This window comes from Nannospalax galili, unplaced genomic scaffold (assembly GCF_000622305.1).
Source record: "Nannospalax galili isolate Female #2095 unplaced genomic scaffold, S.galili_v1.0 scaffold102, whole genome shotgun sequence".
NCBI classification, from domain to species: Eukaryota; Metazoa; Chordata; class Mammalia; order Rodentia; family Spalacidae; genus Nannospalax; species Nannospalax galili.
Window position 1 is genome coordinate 7,585,705 of NW_008351958.1, and position 23,723 is coordinate 7,609,427.

Genomic DNA, 23,723 nt, shown 5'->3' on the forward strand with positions numbered 1-23,723 from the left:
TAATTTTTTAAGCGCCTTTCATTAATCTTAGCTATACTTGTGATTCCTCTGATGGCATATTAATTTTTCATAAGCACAGGATTAGATATCACTAGAATTTTGTCATTCAATCATATGACACGTAAAAACCCCTCCCAAACCAGCATGTAACCCTAAAAATAAATATCTCTCCCTCTCTCTCTCTCTCTCTCTCTCTCTACCTACCTGCCCCTCCCCCCACCTCTCATTTTTAACTTACACTGAGGAATTTGCCCTTTCTAAGGGCATCTATTTGAGGCATTTCAAACAAAATCCAGCAAAAAAGTTTACAGATGATTCAGCCTAAGAAAGCGGAAATATCATTGAAAAGGGATTAGGTGCTGGGTAATTTTGATCTTCTAGAATAGACAAATCCCAGTAATGAAAGCTACTGTCTTTGAAAACAAACCTTCATGTCATGACATTTACTTGTGCACAAACAAACCCTAGGCCAGCATCTGGTGTGGATACCTACGGCTTTTTCTGTGTTTGATTTGGCAAATATATGGTTTCATCCATGCTTTGTATGTATGAGATGGAAATCTGTGGTCGCAATGAATATTCCATTGGCCACTTTGGCTGCATGCTATACCTAGTTTTATTATGTTGGACTCACTGAAGCAGAAGTGATGAAATGGGTTCAAGCCTATTAGTCTCAGGTAGTCACCTATCTTTTCCTTGAATTCCAGCCACAGCCGCATATAAAGAACTTCATATTCATTACAAAGACCCTGGGTTGCCCAAAATTTAGCATTTTTATACATATAACTTTATTTAAATATGAATTATCTCATAATTGTAATTCAGTCCTTATGTATCCGGGTTTTTCATTCCCTTCAGAATTTATCTGAAGGGTTCTACTTCCACCTCCACACTCTTCAAAGCTAAATTTCTTATAGGAGTCCAGTGAGAAAACTGCCATTGTTATTTGCTTCTAGGATATAGCATCAACATATGATTCTAATTTGATTTAAGCAAAGAGGATCTAAGGTTAGTATTGAGCCTAAAGCTGAGTCTCTGAAGAGATGCCATCGCAAAATTGGTAGGCTGGTTCCTAAGCCAACCAACACAGAGTTTGAAGCACCTAATGTCAAGGGTAGCCCAGTGGAAACCTCATTTGAAAAGTATCAAAAAGGGGGCTGGAGAGATGGCTCAGTGGTTAAGAACACTGACTCTTTTTGCAGAAGACCCGGGTTCGATTCCCAGCACCCACATGGCAGCTAACAACTGCCTGTAACTCAAGTTCCAGGGGATCCAACAGCCTCTTCTGTCCTCTGCGAGCATTGCACCACATGGGTGCACTTACCTACATTCAGGCAATACATGCATACACATAAAATAAAAATAATAAATAAAATATTTTTTTAAAGTATTGAAAAGCAAGGTGGCCAATTTGTTTACTCTAAGATGGACCTCATCCAGACCAGTAGCTTTACTGATTCGGGATGGTAAGACTGTCTTTATTCAGTGATATCGCTCATGTACTAGTATTAAAGCAGATTTCAAAGTGTTCCTCTCTTGTCCTCTGGAGGAGCATATAAAACAGAAAGTACTACAACAGTGATCACAGAATGCTCACAGGTATAGGACATTGTGTTTGTCATTAAATATCTAACATCTAGGCCATTGCAAAGGATGGATTCTGGGAATCCCTTAAAAGTGGATCTCATCTTACTGTTGAGAAACACACCACAGATGCAGGGGCTCTGTCTCTACAGTGCAGTTTATGGCTCTGCATAAGTCATGAGCTCAATTGCTCCCTAATGGTCTAGTGAGTTATTGTTCTTCCTTGAGTTCCTAATTGTGCCATATAGACAGGACTTGGGTATATAGGAAGACAGACCTTTGCATAATGGCAGTTATTTAAAATAAATTTTATCTGGGTAAATGCTCTCCAGGTACAACTAAAAGCAAATGTTGAGATGCAAATATTTAGCTTTGAAACCTTGCAGCCTCTAAGATAGTTCTTGTTATTGAAAACTAACATGAACTTTAAACAAAGTTCTCTGCTTTCTGGGATTGAATCTTAACAGGCTGAAGAATTATTCCATGGCTATTTCTCTTTGTAAAAATGTATCTTGTGATGGGATAAACCACTTATTTATATTCTTTTATTCTTATACCAGCTATAATTGTCAAAAGAATAGGCACAAACATAAAGTAATTGCTATGTTAATACGTTAGATGTGAAAACAGATTGACCCCACTTCAACCTAGAACTTTTAGGCAGGAAGGAATTAGCACATGTCAGGAGCATTGTACTTGTGCAAGCTGCTGTGTTAGGTTGCCAGCATTAATCTGAAGGACTAGAGCTTTCAAAGTGAGACTTGGCAATATGCAAGTTATATTTGTTGAATATTCATTCATAATAGAAGAGCCTCCTAATGCCTCATTTATATAGTCATTTAAATCTAGTGCCACTTTAGATTAATTATAATCCAAATTATAGCTCTGTGCAGTACAAAAATTAATATAGAGTTTATCCAGATTAATACATTTGCATTGAAAATGTAATATGTCTCTGCTGTGGCTAAGGGGACCACTTTTTAATAAGGGAGTAAACATGAGGAAAGAAGGAAATTAACCTTCATTATTGCAATTAAAATTATCCTTCCATTCAAGTCTCATTAGAAAGAATACTGTATTGGTAATTATAATTTAGAATTACTTGAGCTGAATAACATCTGCTTATCCAAGTTTTATAGTATTCAAGCTTTATCATATATTGATTCATAAATAATAATTCACTATTTTGCTTTATTATTTTTCAAGATTTGCTTTAACATGTGTGTTATTGGATTTTCCTGAGTTGTTATGAGTATAAACTATTTTACAGCCTTCTGTGTTTTAGGGATTGAGGGTTATTAAGTAGGCGGCATCTGAATTGAAATGAATTATGTCATTTTTATATTAGCAATCTCTTGCAAGTTAAATAATCCTGTAACTGACAGATAATCATTGGCTCATGTATTTGGCAGTATTTATTTGTAATTAGACTTCATTTTTTTAGTTAAAATTCATTAAAATGACATTACTCTTTGAGAACATTGTGGTGTCCTTAACAATACAAAACAAATTATGATCTCATTTCAAAATTTTTTCTGCTCCAGGGTAACAAACAGGATTTATTTCAAATGAAGTTGCACATTATAAACTATGAGTAATCACAAAACCTTCCTAAAATTAATTGGCCCTTATTTAATACAAGACAATTTTTTTCTAGGATAACACAATTCAGATAAAAGACCCCAGAGTTTATTTCCTATAATTTACCAGGCATGCTTTGATATTAAACTTGAACATAAAAGCATGTCTGAAATGGAACTTGCATTGTATAAGTCACCTGGAAGACCTGTCTCATCCTCAGGAATCTGTGTTTGTCCTACTACTGTGTCTCAGAATTCTTGCCTACCCTCATCAACAGCTTATGTTTCTTGGATGCCAAGATAAATATAAGCAGTCTAAGCCTTAGCTATAAAAAAAAACTTTATAATTTCTTAATTTAGAATAAAATGGTATTTGGGAGGCTCCAGCATACATAGATATCATGATTTAATGAGCAGTTAATTGGCCAAAATACATGGAACTTGACACATTATGTTGTGTTGAACAGCAAAGTCAAGTTTTTGTAATGGCCATGTGACAGTGACCTTTCAACTCAACTCTTACATTTTTAGTGTAGCACAGAATATCACTAAATTAAAAACAATGACATTTTGCTGAGTATTGACGTTCATAAAATAAAAGCAATATGTCACTAACATACAGTTAATTATACCCAGCATTCATACCTGTGAATAGGCTTAGTAAAATATAGTCCACAATGCTTTTAATTCTTTATAGTATCAATATCAGAATAAGACTGTGAATATTCATGGAAATTAGTTCATGGATACACACACACACACACACACACACACACACACACACACACAGTAGAGTTAGAAGTTTCTAGAGGGTATGTTCTGTTTCTGATATTCCAAAGGGCCAAAAAACAACAAGTCATGGGAATTCTTCTTCAACTTTTATGTGACAGTCTTTGATACTACAGGGAACTGAATCAGGTTATTATTTGATCTTGCCCAATGGTACCAGGTGCATTCAAGAATGATAAGGGAAGATGGCATGGTATTAATCTCTTAAGGAAACATTATTACTCTGTAATGGGAAATTTTAAAGAGAAGTCAAACTAAAGAAGACAACTGATAGACATTTGTTAATTTAAATGACAATCATTTTGTACAACTTGATCTGACATGTTAAATAGGGAATTTTATTTGTAGATATTATATATCAGATTGTTTTTCTTAAGCATTTTGACACTTTAAAAGCAACAGCACAAACTATATGTTGTATTTGATTTGAGGAAAAAAATAAATTTTGATTCCAGAATTAGTAGAAAACATCCCAGTTAGGGGCATGTGTTTGGATATCAAATACTTGTGTATTGTTTAGTTTAAAGTTTCAAGTCTGTTCCTATTTTAAGTTCATTCATATACAAATGTTATTGTTTTCCAATAAATAGAAAAAACTCAAATTTCTTCAAGAGAATAGAATAGTTATAAGCATACCATTGCAGGTAACACCTAGTGCTTATAAACCTTGAAATCAGTATCAGCATCATGTATTAAAAATTTACCACTAACTCTGTATCAACCAAAAACACTAAAGGAATAAAATTATGGTCATTATTTCATTTAGATTCTGTTTTGATTTTGGTCTCTTTAGAACTATTCTCTTACATTTACTTTTCTTTCTGAATTTAAAATTTCTAAATTCACTTACATGGTATGAAACATTATCTAGTATGATACAGAGTTTTTCCTATTCTTTTTCCATTTTGAATTTGTTTCCATAACATCCTTGACCTCATTTTTAAATTAAAACTTGGTTATTTTGTAATAAGGTACCATTTGTTCATTTATAGAAACTGTATGTGAATTGCAAAAAATCAAGATAAATCTTCATGCCCAGCGTACAATCAGATTACCCTAGACTATATATTTATGCGGGGTCTGATAGCAATCAATGGTTTAGCTTCACTGCATTTCAAGATGTATTTGCACCCAGTTGTCCAGTGATAGTGTCCTCACCCTGGAAATAATTTAGTTGCAAATTGACTGGAAGATGGTGAAAATTGAAAGTTAAAATTAGAAATACTCATAATAAACAGCAGAAAAAAGGTCAGATGATGCCGCACTATGATGAGATTGGAATGGCTGGTAAATGAGGTTTTGTGTTTGTCGTGAGATGTATGTGACATGCCTACTCAATGTCACTGTAATATCCAGCCTTGCAGAGGAGATTACTGGGCAAATTGATGCTGGGAAGAATTTTCTGTTAGATTGGGAAATTAGAATTGTACTGTTTTATCCTTTTGATGTGTGTGAGGCTCATATACATTATACTGCTCGACTAGGCAAAATTTTAATCATCTTTAACACTAAATATTTGGATTAACCCCCTAAAACAACTGTCTTCTTGAGGTTTGTGTTGTAATGTTGTAGCATAGCCACCTGCTAAAGCCCACAGCTCAGACTCATAGTGCTAATGGCAGTGGCAGAATTATATTAGTCAATTTAAAAATCTTTCTAATTTTTAAATCCACTCATGATACAAATGTATTATTATTTTAGTTCTGAATTATAACTCATCAACTCTTCTCAGAGTTTTGAAATCTTAGGACTTAAGAATTTAGAAAAGAGATAGGTCATCAAACAGAGAAAATAATGGTTTTCTAAGTTGTACTTGTGAATGGGAGTAGATTGACTCTAATGTGATAAAGACATTCCAAGACACCAGAGAACACATGTTATTGATGAAAGTTTCAAGGCCATCTAGGGTTATCTAAACACAAGGCAAGAGTACATTTTAAAATGTACAGTGTCCACTTAGTGGGCATAAAGGAGTGTGTCTTTTGTGTTTTGAGATTAGCGTCATTTAAAACTGCTTGACTGACTTTTGTTTTTATTTGATGCCATAGGTTTAGAGTCTCCATTGTTTGATTTTTTTTCTGACTGTACATTGTGCTTATAAATTGAGTTGTTCTTTTTTTTTTGGCAATTAGGAATAATCACCCCAGAGAAGGAGTTGAAAGTTGGTGGAGCAGGGGGCGTCCAGCTACTCCTGCTGGCAAAAGAAGATGATGCAGCAACAAAAAGGTCAAAACCTACAGAGGACAATAAATTTTGTCACGAACAGGTAAATACATGTTTTTTTCTTTGTGCCTGAACCACCTTTTTGCTTATTTCTGTTTCTGTTTTGTGCTGTTAAAATGGACATAGGCGTTGCAGTAGGCAATAGTGTTAAGTCTTAGTGTTACATAAACAGTTTGAAATCATCAAATTACATTAGCTAATGATAATGATGTTTATTCAATCTTTTCCAGTTCTATCAGTGTCCTTATTGTAACTACAACAGTAGGGACCAAAGTCGAATCCAGATGCATGTCCTGTCGCAGCACTCTGTGCAGCCAGTCATCTGCTGTCCCCTCTGCCAGGACGTCCTCAGCAACAAAATGCACCTCCAGCTGCATCTGACCCATTTGCACAGTGTATCTCCAGACTGTGTGGAGAAGCTGCTTATGACAGTAAGGAGGCCGAAGGCTGATGCATATCTGACGGGACCTGTGTAAAGTTATCAATACGCATCTGTAATTATGGGTTCATAGAAATTTATTTCTTCTGAGCTACTTAAAGGTCTTTTATTGACTGTGTCATAGAAATCACAGTTGAGACCCATTTGTGGTCTCTCTTACTTGAAGAAAAACTAGGATGCAGAGCCTAGCTTAATTAGGGACATATTTTGTGGTTCTTTTTATAACATCAGTGAAATGACTCTTGTGGGTACCTTTAGCTTCAAAGTTTCTTAGCTATCATTATAAAAATATAGTCCTTCAAAAACCTTTAAGTCATAACATAAAAAAAAATACCATTATAATAACATTGAAGTGATTGATGTCCCTGCTTTTGTTAGAAAAATGTAAGTGGAGATATGTATTGCGTGATTTCCAGAGCACATTTAACACAAATCCCTTTGGTGTTTAAAGGTGCCTGTCCCTGACGTAATGATGCCAAACAGTATGCTACTGCCAGCAGCTGCCTCTGAGAAATCAGAGCGGGACCCACCTGCAGCCATGTCAGCTGAGGGGTCTGGGAAGTATTCAGGTATGCCTGCTGTGATGGTATTCATGGAGAAGACACAAAGGGCTTGCCTTTGGGCAGGGCTCCAAGACAATCACTATCAAAGACTTTTATCAAAAACATAGGGAAAAGACATATCTCTACCTATCCTTGGAGAACTGAGTTCTCAAATGACCAAGACCATTCTCAATGTTCTTATTCATGAACACCAAGGCCATGGCCCTTGTTAAAATGCTCATGACAGTACACTGTGATTACCTTTGACTTGTTTTCTTCTCTGTTCTTAAATTCCTTGAGGCCAGGAGTGATTTCCTCTTCATCTTCCTGTCAACACCTAATATAGTGTTTTCCACATGGTAGTTACTCAATAAACATTTCTTCATAAAAAATCAATTATGCAGGCATCTTTACTGGCTCCTACTTACATTTACTGGCATTACAGTGGTCACTTTTCTTACCATAAAAGATGTATTTGTGTTTTTGTCCTAACAGGTGAAAGCCCAATGGATGACAAAAATATGGCAGGTCTTGAGGATTCAAAGGCAGGTGTAGAAATAAAGAGTGAGGAACAGAAACCATTGAAGGAGCCCTTGGAGGCATCAGAATGGAATAAGAACAGCAGTAAGGATGTGAAAATCCCTGATGCTCTGCAAGACCAACTGGGTGAACAACAAAAACGGCAGCCACTGTCAGTTTCTGATCGCCATGTTTATAAGTATCGCTGTAACCACTGTAGCTTGGCTTTTAAAACTATGCAGAAGCTTCAGATACATTCCCAGTATCATGCAATTCGGGCTGCTACGATGTGTAACCTCTGCCAACGGAGTTTCCGTACATTCCAGGCTTTAAAAAAACACTTGGAAGCAGGCCACCCGGAACTGAGTGACGCTGAACTCCAGCAGCTGTATGCTTCCTTGCCGGTAAATGGTGAGCTCTGGGCAGAGAGCGAAACGATGTCCCAGGATGACCATGGCCTAGAGCAGGAAATGGAGAGAGACTATGAGGTGGACCATGAAGGGAAGGCAAGTCCTGTCGGAAGCGACAGTAGCTCTATTCCAGACGACTTGGGCTCTGAACCAAAGCGGACCTTACCTTTTAGAAAAGGGCCCAATTTTACAATGGAAAAATTCCTCGATCCATCTCGTCCTTATAAATGTACAGTGTGTAAAGAGTCATTCACCCAAAAGAACATTCTCTTGGTCCATTATAATTCAGTGTCTCACTTGCATAAATTGAAAAAGGTTTTGCAAGAAGCCTCCAGTCCTGTCCCACAGGAAACCAACAGCAGCACAGATAACAAGCCCTACAAATGCAGCATCTGCAATGTCGCATACAGCCAAAGCTCTACCTTAGAGATCCACATGAGGTCTGTACTCCACCAGACAAAGGCCAGAGCTGCAAAGCTGGAGCCAAGTGGGCACCTGGCTGCTGGGCACAGCATCACAGGCAACATGACTAGCCCTGGCCAAGGGATGTTAGATTCCATGAGCTTAGCAGCAGTCAACAGCAAAGATACCCACTTAGATGCCAAAGAATTAAATAAAAAGCAAACTCCCGAATTGCTCTCTGCTCAGCCGACCCATCACCCGCCGCAGTCACCAGCACAAATCCAGATGCAGCTTCAGCACGAGTTGCAACAGCAGGCTGCGTTCTTTCAGCCACAGTTTCTAAACCCAGCTTTTTTGCCTCATTTTCCAATGACCCCAGAGGCACTGCTGCAGTTTCAGCAGCCTCAGTTCCTCTTTCCATTCTACATACCTGGGGCAGAGTTTAGCTTGGGGCCAGATTTGGGCTTACCCAGCTCTGCCACATTTGGGGTGCCTGGCATGACAGGAATGGCTGGTTCCTTGCTTGAAGACCTGAAGCAGCAGATTCAAACACATCACGTTGGCCAAACTCAGCTTCAACTTCTGCAGCAACAAGCACAACAATACCAAGCCACACAGCCCCAGCTACAGCCTCCGAAACAGCAGCCACCCCCAGCACAGCAGCAGCAGCCGCAACAACAAGCAAGTAAATTGTTGAAACAAGAGCAAGGTAGCCTGGCAAGTACAGACTGCCAGATCATGAAGGACTTGCCGTCTTATAAGGAGGCAGAAGAGGTGGCTGAAAAGCAAGAAAAACCAAAGCCAGAATTTATAAGTGAAGGTGAAGGACTCAAAGAAAGCAAAGACATAAAGAAGCAAAAATCCGCAGAACCGGGTATCCCTCCACCCCGAATAGCCTCAGGGGCCAGAGGCAATGCAGCCAAAGCTTTATTGGAGAACTTTGGTTTCGAACTGGTCATTCAGTATAATGAAAACCGGCAGAAGGCCCAGAAGAAGGGCAGAAGTGGAGAAAGCGAGAACTCTGACAAGCTGGAGTGTGGTACATGTGGTAAACTGTTCTCCAATGTTCTTATTTTAAAGAGTCACCAAGAACATGTGCATGGGCAATTCTTCCCATATGGAGCGCTAGAAAAATTTGCTCGTCAGTACAGGGAGGCCTATGATAAGCTTTATCCAATTTCGCCTTCCTCCCCAGAAACGCCACCACCTCCGCCTCCGCCTCCACCTCTGCCCCCTGCACCCCAACAGACTTCTACTCTGGGGCCTGTGAAAATCTCAAACACAGTTGCTACTCCTCTGCAAGCTCCACCACCCACTCCTCCACCACCACCACCACCACCGCCTCCTCCACCGCCTCCTCCTCCACCGCCTCCTCCTTCTGCACCCCCACAGGTCCAGCTTCCGGTTTCTCTCGATCTCCCCCTCTTTCCTTCCATCATGATGCAGCCGGTGCAGCACCCTGCACTTCCCCCCCAGCTCGCCCTGCAGCTGCCACAGATGGATACCCTCTCTGCAGACCTCACTCAGCTTTGCCAGCAGCAGCTGGGGCTAGACCCCAACTTCTTAAGGCACTCCCAGTTCAAACGGCCACGGACCAGAATTACAGATGATCAATTAAAAATCCTGAGAGCTTATTTTGACATCAATAATTCTCCAAGTGAAGAACAGATTCAAGAAATGGCAGAGAAATCTGGCCTGTCTCAAAAAGTTATCAAACACTGGTTTCGAAATACACTCTTTAAGGAACGGCAGAGAAATAAGGATTCACCATATAACTTCAGTAACCCTCCTATAACTGTTTTAGAAGATATCAGAATTGATCCACAACCCACCTCTTTAGACCATTATAAATCAGATGCCTCATTCAGCAAAAGATCTTCTAGAACAAGGTTTACTGACTACCAGCTTAGGGTTCTGCAAGACTTTTTTGACACAAATGCTTACCCAAAAGATGATGAAATAGAACAACTCTCTACTGTTCTCAACCTACCCACTCGGGTTATTGTTGTATGGTTCCAGAATGCCCGTCAGAAAGCACGGAAGAGCTATGAGAATCAAGCAGAAGCTAAAGATAATGAAAAAAGGGAACTCACCAATGAACGGTATATTCGAACAAGCAACATGCAGTACCAATGTAAAAAGTGCAATGTGGTTTTCCCCCGGATCTTTGACTTAATCACCCATCAGAAAAAGCAGTGTTATAAGGACGAGGATGATGATGCCCAAGATGAAAGCCAAACGGAAGACTCCATGGACGCCACAGATCAAGTGGTGTACAAGCATTGCACAGTGTCTGGACAAACAGATGCAGCCAAAAACACCGCAGTCCCGGCAGCCAGTTCTGGCTCCGGAACTAGCACACCCCTGATTCCATCTCCCAAACCAGAACCTGAGAAGAATTCTCCAAAACCTGAATACCCCACAGAAAAGGCAAAGCAGAGTGATCCCTCTCCTCCTTCACAAGGTACCAAATCTGCTCTGACATCAGCATCGACCTCTTCAGATCCACCACAGGCATCCACAGCCCAACCCCCACCACAGCCGCCCAAACAACCCCAAATGATTGGAAGACCTCCCTCTGCCTCTCAGACTTCGATCTCTTCCAGTCCTCTGCAAATTTCCATGACTTCTCTCCAGAACAGTCTACCTCCACAGTTACTCCAATACCAATGTGATCAGTGTACAGTAGCCTTCCCGACTCTGGAACTTTGGCAGGAGCACCAGCACATGCACTTCCTCGCTGCTCAAAATCAATTCCTCCATTCTCCCTTCTTGGAAAGGCCCATGGATATGCCCTACATGATATTCGATCCCAACAATCCACTGATGACCGGACAGTTGCTGGGGAGCTCTCTCACACAGATGCCACCCCAGACCAGTACCTCCCACACTGCAGCCCCCACCAGCATTGCTGCTTCTCTTAAAAGGAAACTGGATGAAAAAGAAGATAATAATTGCAGTGAAAAGGAGGGAGGAAATAGTGGTGAGGACCAACACCGTGATAAACGCTTGAGAACCACAATCACCCCAGAGCAACTGGAAATACTCTATGAAAAATACTTGCTGGATTCCAACCCTACGAGGAAAATGCTTGATCACATTGCACGAGAAGTAGGGCTGAAGAAAAGAGTGGTGCAAGTCTGGTTCCAGAACACACGAGCCCGAGAAAGGAAAGGACAGTTCAGGGCGGTGGGTCCTGCCCAGTCCCATAAACGGTGTCCATTCTGCAGGGCTCTGTTTAAAGCAAAGTCAGCCTTAGAAAGCCACATTCGCTCTCGCCACTGGAATGAAGGGAAGCAAGCAGGTTACAGCCTGCCACCAAGCCCTTTAATATCCACAGAGGATGGAGGAGAAAGCCCACAGAAATACATTTATTTTGATTACCCATCTTTGCCATTAACTAAAATTGATCTCTCTAGTGAGAATGAATTGGCTTCCACTGTGTCAACGCCTGTAAGTAAAACAGCAGAACTGTCCCCAAAGAATCTTCTAAGCCCTTCTTCTTTCAAAGCCGAATGTCCCGAGGATGTAGAGAATTTAAATGCCCCTCCAGCTGAGGCTGGGTATGATCAAAATAAAACTGACTTTGATGAGACCTCCTCCATTAATACGGCCATCAGTGACGCCACCACCGGAGATGAGGGGACCACGGAAATGGAGGGTGCCCAGGGAAGTTCTGGAGATGTGAAAACAGCCCTGTCTCCTAAAGAGTCCAAAACTCTCGACACGTTGCCAAAACCAGCAACCACCCCCACTACAGAGGTATGTGACGACAAATTTCTCTTTTCTCTCACGAGTCCATCGATCCATTTCAATGACAAAGATGGTGACCATGACCAAAACTTTTACATCACTGATGACCCAGATGACAACGCTGACCGTAGTGAAACATCTAGCATAGCTGACCCTAGCTCACCCAATCCATTTGGGTCTAGCAACCCTTTTAAATCCAAAAGTAATGATCGGCCCGGTCATAAGCGCTTCAGAACCCAGATGAGCAATCTTCAACTCAAGGTCCTCAAGGCTTGCTTCAGTGACTACCGAACACCAACCATGCAAGAATGTGAAATGCTAGGCAATGAGATCGGTCTGCCCAAACGTGTGGTGCAGGTGTGGTTTCAGAATGCCAGGGCGAAGGAAAAGAAATTTAAAATTAACATAGGGAAGCCGTTCATGATCAATCAGAGTGGAACGGAAGGCACGAAGCCAGAGTGTACCCTCTGTGGGGTGAAGTACTCTGCCCGCTTGTCCATCCGAGATCATATTTTCTCCAAACAGCACATTTCCAAAGTGAGGGAGACCGTGGGCAGTCAGCTTGACCGGGAGAAAGATTACCTTGCTCCAACCACCGTTCGGCAGCTGATGGCCCAGCAAGAACTTGACCGTATAAAGAAAGCTTCAGATGTGCTGGGCTTAACGGTACAGCAGCCGAGCATGACTGACAGCTGCTCGCTCCACGGTATCAGCCTGCCCGCAGCCTACCCAGGTCTCCCTGGCCTTCCTCCAGTCCTCCTCCCTGGAATGAATGGTCCATCCTCCTTGCCGGGATTTCCACAAAATTCAAACAGTAAGTCCCTTAAAGGAGAGTCAGTACAGCTAATTCGATGGCACTAGGCAACCAGTCACATGTATCCAAGGAGAAAAATAGATGCATTTATATAGCTGGTAGCCAAAATATAGGTCAACCTAAACATAGGGAAATTACGTATAGCTGATCAAAGAAGATTCTCAGAAACATATTATTTTTATCTTTACCTCTTAGATATAGTTTACATGCTAATTTCAATACATTTCAACAAAAACGTGTCATCCTGTCTGATATGTATATTAGGAAAGTGAGACTTTTTTTGTTTATTTTATTTATTTATTTTTGTCTTTTTGAGACAGGGTCTCCCTGTAGCCCCAGCTGTCCTAGAACTCACTATGTAAACCAGGCTGGCCTTGAAATCACAGAAATCCACCTGCCTCTGCCTCCTGAGACATTTAAATGCACACTCATTGGTATTTAATTTATTTTCTTTCCAAGGGGCAGATTTTTTTAAAAAAATTATTTATTTAATAACCACATACTTAGAAGAAGCATTTCATTACAACAACATTGACATATACAATAACAGTTTTTTGAGCTAAGATGCATCTCTTTCAAAATTGACTGTAAATTTTTAGGTTTACAGTTGAATTTTTATAGTTATACAATATTGTACTCAGTATAAACCCTATGACATAAAATTAAATGAGGTTTTAACCTTTAAAAAAGATCTCCATTATGTTATTAAAATATACACTATCATACAGAAAATTTCATTTTTAATGCAATTGACATTAAGATATTTACACATGTTCTAATCTCTATATATCTGATTATTACTAGTCATAGTCAGTTACTTTCTGAGCTCCTTGGCATCTGAGCATGGATATAAAGTCATCAGGTAGATTTCAATGGTAAAGTTTTTCACATCTACTAATTATAAGGGAGCAAATTTTTATGCTTTGAAGAGTTATTATTTTTATCATTTTTTAAAATTTTTTAATAACTACATGATTAGAAGAAGCACCTGTGACATTGTGATCGTTTGGAGGCCAGAGGACAATTTACTGGAGTCCGTTCTCTCCTTCCATCATGTGGGTTCCAGCAGTCAAATTCAGGTCTTCACGCTTGGTGGCAAGTGCACTTACCTGCTGAGCCATCTCCCAAACCCTCCACCACAATTTTTGAGACAGGGTCTCTCACTAAACCTAGAGCTCATCATTTTGGCTAGACTGGTTATCCCCAGGGTTTGTGTGTCTCCACTGCGCCCAAGTGCTGGGGTCATTAATCTGTATGTATCTGATTATTACTAGTCATAATCAGTTGCACTTGGATCCTTGGTGCCTGTGTATGTCTATAAAGTCATCGGGTAGATTTCAATGGTATTGGTTATAACCTCTACTAATTAGCATGATGTAAATTTCCATGCTTCCTCTTCAAATATAATACATTTTTTAAAGCTTTGTGGGTTTTTTTTTATGTGTGTGTGTGTGTGTGTGTGTGTGTGTGTGTGTGTGTATCACACAGAACATCCCAAACTATCTCATTCAGTTGAATACACCCACTTCCCAGATGGTACCGTCCCATAGCCTCCCTCCCCCCACTACAGCTGTTATACTCTGATATCCCTCCTACTGTCTGCTATATTGTTGGCTCCCCCAGCCCTTCCTCATTACTTGCCCTTCTGGTGAATCTAGTCAGCCTATCTAGGGGTCTTTGTTTTAGGAGAGTCAGCTGTTCCTCATCTAGTGGTAATCAGTTGTCAATATTCCTTTAGATACGATTGGGCGAGGTCTTTTGTGCTTCTATATGAATCTTGGGATGTTTTTTTCCAATTCTGTGAAAAACGTCATGGGGATTTTGATTGGCAATTGCATTGAATCTGATGTGCTTGTTATGTAGCCTTTAGCAATGCGTATGGATTCGTAAAACATTATATTGGCCCCTTTAATCTTTGATTATACTTTCCTTTTGGGTGCTTAAGGCCATACAGTTGGCCAGATAAACCAACTTATTTTTACTCTTAAGGTCGTTTGAGGATCTGTTCCTCAGGGGTCGCATGGGCTTGGGAGGAGCCCCTGGCTCCTTTCTTTTACCAGTTCCACCTATGTAAAGATAAGTCAAAGGTCCTGCTTGACCATGGTTGGCTTCTCTTGGAAGCCTGGAGGAAATGATTCCTCTGTGTTGACCCTCCTCTTTGTAGACTGGACACTGGTTCAAGTCCATCTGGTGGGGTCTCCTTGGCCTTCTTGATCAAGAGGACAGGTGACGCACCACAATTATGGGACATTTTGAGAGATGCTCATGGTCCCCTGGAACTAGTCGATCTAGGAGGGCAAGGAGCAAAAGTGTTCTTTATTGTCATTCTGACCAAATTATTATAGGCCTCAAAGTATGTTTGTTAAACATTCAAGAAAGTTTGTTCCACCAGTCTGGTACTTTTAATTACTGTGTGTCATGTAGATAAATCTTGGGCAAAGACCAGTTGTTCTCAGATAAACCTTACCTAGACATATATTTCTTGATCTGCTATTTCTAGTTTGTCAGTAGGTTTTAGGAGTAATATGGTTCCCTCTAGTTTTCAAAACTAGCTAGGCATTATTTATCTCTCACATTGTCTCACTCCTCCATCATGGTTTTCCCACTTAAGGTGCCCCCATTTACTCCCTTTCTCCCTTAATAATAAACTTCTCCTGTGGTCCTACCTCTCTTGCGCTCCTTCTTTCCCTTTATCCCATCCCCTAGGTTCCTTGTATACCCTTCCCTCCACCCTCCCTTAAACTAACCCAATTTTTATCCATATCTCCCTTCTCTTTCAGGTTCTTTCTTTTCCTTTACCTCTCTGTTTCCTTTCCATTATTCTGGTTACTGTAGTTATGTCTGGTTACATACTCACTTATCAGAGTTTGGCTCTAGGGTCCACATATGAGGGAGAACATATGTCGATTTTGTTTTCTGAGTCTGTGTTACTTCACTTAGTATAACAGTTTCTAGTTCCATCCATTTACCTGCAAATTTCATGATTTCATCTTTCTTTACTGCTGAGTAAAACTCTATCATATAAATAAACCTCATTTGCATTATCCACTCATCAATTGAGGGACACTTAGGTTGCTTCCATCTCTAAGCTATTGTGAAAAGAGCAGCAACAAACATGGATGTACACGTCTCTGCAATAGGATGAGTTCTTTGGGTATATGCCAAGGAGAGGTATAACTGTGTCAAATTGTAGGATCATTTGTAGTTTTTTTTAATAATTCTCCACCCTGCTTTCCATAGGGGTTGAACAAGTTTGCAGCCCCACCAGGAATGGATGAGTGTTCCCCTTTCCCCACATCCTTTCCAGCATTTGCTATCATTTGTTCTTGTGATCTTAGCCAGTCTGACTGGGGTAAGATGAAATCTTAAAGTGGTTTTAATCTGCATTTCCCTAATTATTGGTGATGTTGAACATCTTTTAAGATGTTTCATAACCATCTTTACTTATTCTTTTGAGAACTCTCTGTTCAGCTCCTTAGCCCATCTTTTAACTGGGTTGCTTCTTGTTTTGATTCTCTGCTTTTTGAATTCGTTATATATTCTGGATGTTAAACCTCTGTCGGATGTGTCGCTGGTGAAGATTTTCTCCCATTCTGTAGGTTTTCTGTTCACTTCCCTGGTTGCCTCCTTTGATGTACAGAAGCTTTTTAGATTAATGAGGTCCCATTTGTAAATTCTTGCCCTTGTTTCCTGAGCAATTGATGTCCACTTTAGAAAATCGTTTCCTACGCCTATATCTTGTAGGTTTTTCCCAATGTTTTCTTCTAACAGTTTCAGAGTTTCAGGCTTTACATTGAGGTCTTTGATCCATTTGGAATTGACTTTTGTGCAAGGTGAAAGATAGGGGTTTACTTTCATTCTTCTACAGGTGGAGATCCAGTTTTGCCAGCACCATTTGCTGAACATGCTGTCTTTCCTCCAGTTAATGTCCTTGGCCCCTTTGTCAAATATCAGGTGGCTAAAATTGCAATTACTCATATTTGGGTCTTCAATTTTGTTCCATTCATCTATGGGTCTATTTTTGTGATAGTATCATGTTGTTTTTATGACTATAGCTGTATAATACAGCTTAAAATCTGGTATAGTAATCCCCCTGGCATTGCTCTTAGTTTGTGCTCAGGGTTGCTTTGGCTATCCGAGGTCTTTCGTGCCTCCATATGAATTTAAGGATGCATTTTTCTAATTCTGTGAAATATGTCATGGGGATTTTGATTGGCATTGCATTGAATCTATGTATTGCTTTTGGTAGGGTGTTCATTTTCACAATAATAATTCTTCTAATCCATGAGCATGGGAGGTCCTTCCATCTTCTGATGTCTTCCTCAATCTCTTTTTTTAAAGATTTAAAATTTTCATTGTATAGCTCTTTAATGTCTTTGGTCAGGTTTATCCGAGATATTATTTTTTTTGCTGCTATTGTGAAGGTGAGTGTTTCCATGTGCTCTTTCTCTGATTTCTTGTTGTTGGTATATAGAAAGGCTACAGACTTTTGTATGTTAATTTTGTAACCTGCCACTTTACTGGACATGATAATAATTTCTAGGAGTTTTCTGGTAGAATTTTTGGCTTCTCTTAGATATTATATCATGTCATCTGAACAAAGGGATAATTTGATCTCTTCTTTGCAATTATTACTCCTTTAGTTTCCTGCTCTTATCTTATTGCTCTTGCAAGAGTTTCAAGCATTATGTTAAAAAGAAGTGGAGATAGTGGACAGCCTTGTCTCGTTCCTGAATTCAATGGGATGCTTCCAGTGTTCAGCAAATGATGTTGGCTGTGGTTTGTTATATATGGCTTTAATTATGTTGAGGTATGTTCCCTCCAGTCCAGTTCCCTCTAGGACTTTGAACATAAATGCATGTTGAATTTTGTCAGAGGCCTTCCCTGTATCTATTGAGATGACCATGTGATTCTTGTCTTTGAACCCATTTATATGATTTATGATGTTTATTGACTTACGTATATTGAACCATCCCAAGGGGCAAATTTTTGTTATTTTTATTTTTTATTTTGCATCCTGCCCCAAACATTCAAATTTAAGGGTTCTTTAGTCACAGAAATCCACCCACACTGTACCTCAAAAGTAATAAAGTTTATATTGAAACTTAATGACTAAAACTGTGACTTCTGTGATCATTTCCAACTTAGCATTGTTATGAGACATTAATGACTGTAGCAATCATTCCTATTTGTTATTTCCATAAAGTCAGGAACTAAGACCTCTGTATTATTCCCTACATCTTTTCCCCTCCCATCCCTCAGCTAAGGTTTACAATTAAGGCATAAGAAAATGGAAGAACTACTTCTCTGTTCAAGATAAGTGGAACATTTGCAGATTTAAGTTATCCACTCCCCAGTGGTCAGCCCTAAACACATGTACACACAAGCACAACTAAATGAATGCAGTAGGTGACATATGTGTGTCTGTGTCTGTGTACCATTATATATATATATATATATAAACTATTGTTCTTATTTTTAAATGTATCGGTGAGTTTGTTTCTAAAAGCAATTTTTTTTGTACATTGTTTAAATCTAGCATTTGCTGATTACATGTATCTATGACATTTACAGAGGATATCAGGAAAGTTTTCCTCATCTTTAAAATTAAAGTTTACATAAATTTCAAACATTTCAATCCCATCCTTCTCTAACAATCAAAAGTATCCCTCATCTAACTTTTAGGTGGGGAGCCTGGAAACAGTAACAGCCAGTGTCCGCCATTGCTTCTTCCTCTCCCTCTCCACTCCAAATAGCTAGTTGGCTTTAGGGAGTAGAATGGCACCATCTGCAATGTGCCTTTCTTTATCTGTCACACAACTCCTCTTTCCCCAAAAGTATTTTGTGCTTCATTGTCTGGGTAATTGTAGCACTTTCAATGTTAGAGCTATAATGAAGTGTTTTGGTTACTTTGCAGTTCCATTTTATATGCCATAGTGATAATTTGTTGACACATCAAAGTGTCTGATGTACAAGAATGCCATAATCAGTTATTCATAAAAATAGTTTTAAGAAAATAACTTATATGGCAAAAACAATAGAAGGGTCTATGACTTTAGTCTACAAGTCCATTTTGACTGATGGTGACTGTGTTGTCACCCTTGTAAGTGTTGTTTATAGCATCTTCCTTTCTCACCACTGAGTCAGGGGGCTTGACTGGGACAAAGGACTCTTCTGCCAAATGTCCTTTAGTTTGTTACTCTGATCCTGGCACCAGAGGTCCTGTATAAAAGAGAAAAAAAGGAAAGAAATGTTTAGGAAATCTAAGTAATTTTTTCTGATGGTACTCACCATAAATAAAATATATATCCTCCCCAGAAATATATGCCCCATTTATAACTGTCAGGATTGCTGAGAAGATGTCAGGCACAATAGATTGAAATGCAGTTAACTTACCAGGTACCAAGGAAATCAGCATTTTATCTGCTGCTTTATTAAATCATGAACCCAAACCAACAGGGAGTGTTGTAAAGAGCAAAGTTCCATGGATATTGCTGCCTACTGGAACCCACAATTTCCCTTGAATTTGACCTTTTTATTGAGAGATTTGAAAGATTAGCACAGGAAAGCTATTATCAGGGCTCCATCTGAGAACCTGTATTCCCATACCTCCAGTCCATATCTTTTGTATGTTCATGTACCTACATGGTGGGGAATGAAGATCATGAAGTGATGCACAGGGTGCTCCATCTGTCCATCATCTTCCTAATCTATCATTCCTCACTAAGTATGTAGTTTTGTTTCATGGTGAAAGACTAATACCACAGCTAGAGGACAGCAAGCAAAAATTCTTTCCAAGTAAAATAAGTCTCTATTTAGTTTTTCTACAATTATTTTATAAGCATATTCATGGTATATAGTACCAGATTCCATAAAGGCATTTTATTTCAAGTATGTCATGTACTTTGAACATATTTACCCCTCCTCCAAACTCTCCTCTATTCCTGCCTTCCTTAGTCTTTCATCTGCTTTCATGTCTCAGATAGATAGATAGATAGACAGATAGATAGATAGATAGATGTAAAGCAATGTGAATATATACTGTCATGAATCTACATAAAATCTAGGATCCACTAATGAGAGCATCCCGTATTTCTCCTTTTGAGTCTGGATTATTTTGCTTAATATGGAAATCTCTAATTGTACTTCTGATATTTCCCCTAAGGACACAGTAGTTCAGTTTTGGAATCAGCCTAGATGTCCATTCTCAGATGAGTGGGTGTGTCTCTATTCCTGACTAGCTATGGGGTCATGTTATTGTTTGTTATTCATATGGTTATTTGAAATATGATGCTTTCATCTTAGACTCATTTTAAAAGATTTAGTTAAGGGGATCTAAATTCATTGTAAATCTATCACATCCCTTGAAGATGGGTTTCAAGGTTTTGATCTGAAAGAAATGTTAAAATACACTCCAGTGGATGAGTTATGTGGTAAATGAACACTGGCCAAAAGCTATGTCCCCAAGTGAGGTTAACTGAAAATACACTTTCAGTTCCAAGATTTATCAGCCTCTAAGTTTTCAAATGTAAACATTCACTTTATTTTACTTTTTTTTTAATGCTCACAAAGCTTCCTTACTTTACCTCTTAGAAATCTTCAAATTATAGACCTTCTAACTCAACTAGAAGAACTTGCAGGGACAGAATCTACCAAGTATGCTTAGTCTTGTTTCAGTATCAGTATTATTGTTCATTTTTTTTAACAAAGTGAATTATTGATTTAAATTTTTTCACATTTTTGTAGGTTTTTTTGATGTTTTGATCATATGTGAAATGGGAAAGTGATGATAGACTATTGCATACTTCTTGTGATAATATCCTGGAAAATATTTTTTAAAACATTAAATTTTCACTTTATCCTTTGATGAGTTGGTTTCCTTTGGAACTTTGCCCAAAATAATAGAAAAATTACTTGGTTTTCCATTTTTAAATTATTCATAATTTTCAAGCAATATTTGATTTTAAATGTTCCATTAGTGTTTGCAAATAATACAGTGCCTCCCAATTTCCTTAAATGGAGTTTACTTATTTACTTACTTATATATTTATTTTGGCAGAGCTAAGGTCTCAAGCATGAGGATAAATAAAATGTGAGGATAAGTTCCTTGTGAGGCAGGCATATTCCTTTGAAAGAATTGTTTTCAGGAGTTATGTAGCTATTTCATCAAAAAGAAATGATAATAAAATAAGATTATTCAGAGAGTTTTTTTTTTCTTTTGTTTTTTTTTGAGAAAGTGTTTCCCTGTGGCCCCAGCTGACCTGAATTTGCTATGTAGATTGTAGATCAGGCTGGCCTGCATTTTAGGGAAATCCACCTCTCTGCCTCCTGGGTGCTGGGATTAAAAAGGTGTGTGCCACCACGCCCAGCAACAGGGATTTCTTTTTTAAATTTCTCAATGAAATTTCTAATAATTAAACTGACAACAGAAAGAAAGGAAAGCATATATTGTTAGTGTGAGGACTGGTTATGAGATGTGAAAATTTGACGGCCAGTTAGTTTTGATTTTGAGCTACCGTGACTTTGTATCACAATTACTGTGCAGTTTTCCCTTTGTTTCTGTGGTTTGGGGATTTGAAATACTGAATTTTTGACTACCAAGTTTTAAGGACATATCACCTTAAATATGTAGCAATCCCACTGTGTGAAATTTACCATTTTTAACTTGTATCTTTTTTCTTAAACTTTTTATTGAATAACTGATGTTACTTATCAAGATGTTAAATTCCTAAAAATCCTTGATGGTCTTTGAAAATCTATCTTACAGTTTTCTAAGATATTCCATGACTTCATTATGACCTCTAGGTAGGCAAATACATACCCCATCTAATGAGAAACCTGGAGTTGACAGCTATTGATCCATCCTGCTGTCAAAACTACAGGTGTATTATTCATGTCTCTTAGATCCCTAAAATTGCTCTGAGAGAAGTAAGAAAGTTCATTGTTTCCTCAGACTGAGAAGGAAGACTGTGCTGGGTGGAAGGGGGTACAGTGACTGAATATAAGGGTGTTCCCTTATACTACTAGACTCCAATCTAAGGTTGCTTTATGTCTTGGAAAAGAAGCTGGCTGCCAATGTGTTATCATTCTAACAACACAGAGGCAGCTCTTCTGCCCTGAATCATGTCTCTACCTGAATCACTCAAGCTTGAAATTCTATAATTCGAAATTAATTACTGTTAAATGCTAAACAGCTGAAAATACCATGAAAACAGAGCAATATAATAGGAAGGAGCATTAAAAAATAGGATGTAGGAGCTGAGGATTTAGCTCAGTGTTTGAGTGTTAGCCTATCGAGTGTAAGGCTTTGGGTACAATTTCCAAACAAGAAGAAAAAGATTTAATTTAGCATATAAAATTGAGACTTTTTGGAATAGCCTAGTCATTCCTTCTGTTTTTTTGTTTCTTGCAAATAAAAATTATTTCATCGAGAACCAAGTAGGAAGAATATGAAGATACCAAGCAGGGTAAGATAAAAACAGAGAAAATGAAGGTGTTTACCTCCAAGAGCAATTATTTCAACCTTTCTTTAGGGCTATCATAACAAATTGGGTTAAAGATCAATGAATAAGAGATTTCCTCATTCCTCCCTACCCACCCCTGCAAAGCATAAACCATTTTCATTCTAAACTCACTTTGAATATGTGAGCCAGTCTTCATTAGAGTGTGTACCCTTGGTATCAGAAATTTTCAATATTTTAAAACTATCTTAAACATCTGAATGGCTTTCATGTGACCAGAGTGGCAGCTAGTCTCCTCTGACCCTTCTTATTATTGAGTGCTAGTGATGTGAGGTATTTGGCATCTTATTTATAAAAAAATAGAACTTATGTATCTATTCCTCTGAACCACTGAGGATGCTGGGACACTGTTTTCTAACATAATGGAAATTCCTTAGAGATGGGCAGGATCACAACTGTAGTAACTGATCCAGATGAAGTCAGAGACAATTTTGGCATGGAAGCTTCCAGTAGTAAGTGAGATTTAGTGAAAGAATATGATTGTGGTAAGGGTCAAGAGAGAATGGTGTTCAGTTATACCAGGACATCCACACTTATCAAAGTCCACAGATGCCCAGTGCCCTCATATATCCACGGTATTTGTGTTCATCTATGTAATCCCCATTTATATTTTAAATTACCTCTGCATTACCTGCAGTCAATAATGCAATGTAAATACTAAACATATAGTTGTGACACTATACTGTTTAGGGAATAGTGACAAGACAAAAGAAATCTATATATGTTCAGTATAGATGCAACTGAAACATATTTTTGATCTATGGTTGATTGAGTCCCTGGCTATGGAGTCCATGCATATGATTGAACATGAAGCCTAGGAAGAATTTTTATGACTGGGTAAATACCAATGAAGAAACTAATTAGTTTATTTTGGGCTATAAACAAGAATGTGCAGCTTCCTGTGTATGTTTATCTCATTTTGTAACATCCATGTGTCATATTTAGCCTGGAGGTAAGACTATGCCCAGTAATTACAAGGTGATTCTAGTAAATCTTGAGACCACTCCCTGTGCAGCTATGCATTGTTAATTGCACTTTATTTACTCTCTCCAGATTAATTCTCCTGTCAGATCTTGGAGCCCCCAGCACACTCCTTGCCCTGCCCATTTGGTGAGCTCCCCTAGTTCAAGAACAAAGTAACATCGGT

The 23,723-nt window shown here is 38.8% G+C and overlaps 1 protein-coding gene across 2 annotated transcripts in view; it reads left to right on the forward strand.

Annotated features, from left to right (window-relative positions):
* The window catches only part of Zfhx4 (zinc finger homeobox 4), a 185,853-nt gene that overhangs the window by 159,560 nt on the left and 2,570 nt on the right, over positions 1–23,723 (forward strand). For both annotated transcript variants that reach the window (XM_008848911.2, XM_029553980.1), the window contains exons 7-10: positions 6,086–6,219; positions 6,407–6,607; positions 7,067–7,184; positions 7,653–13,055. In XM_008848911.2, coding sequence (XP_008847133.1) covers positions 6,086–6,219; positions 6,407–6,607; positions 7,067–7,184; positions 7,653–13,055 — 5,856 coding nt within the window. The remainder of the gene's footprint in view (positions 1–6,085; positions 6,220–6,406; positions 6,608–7,066; positions 7,185–7,652; positions 13,056–23,723) is intronic.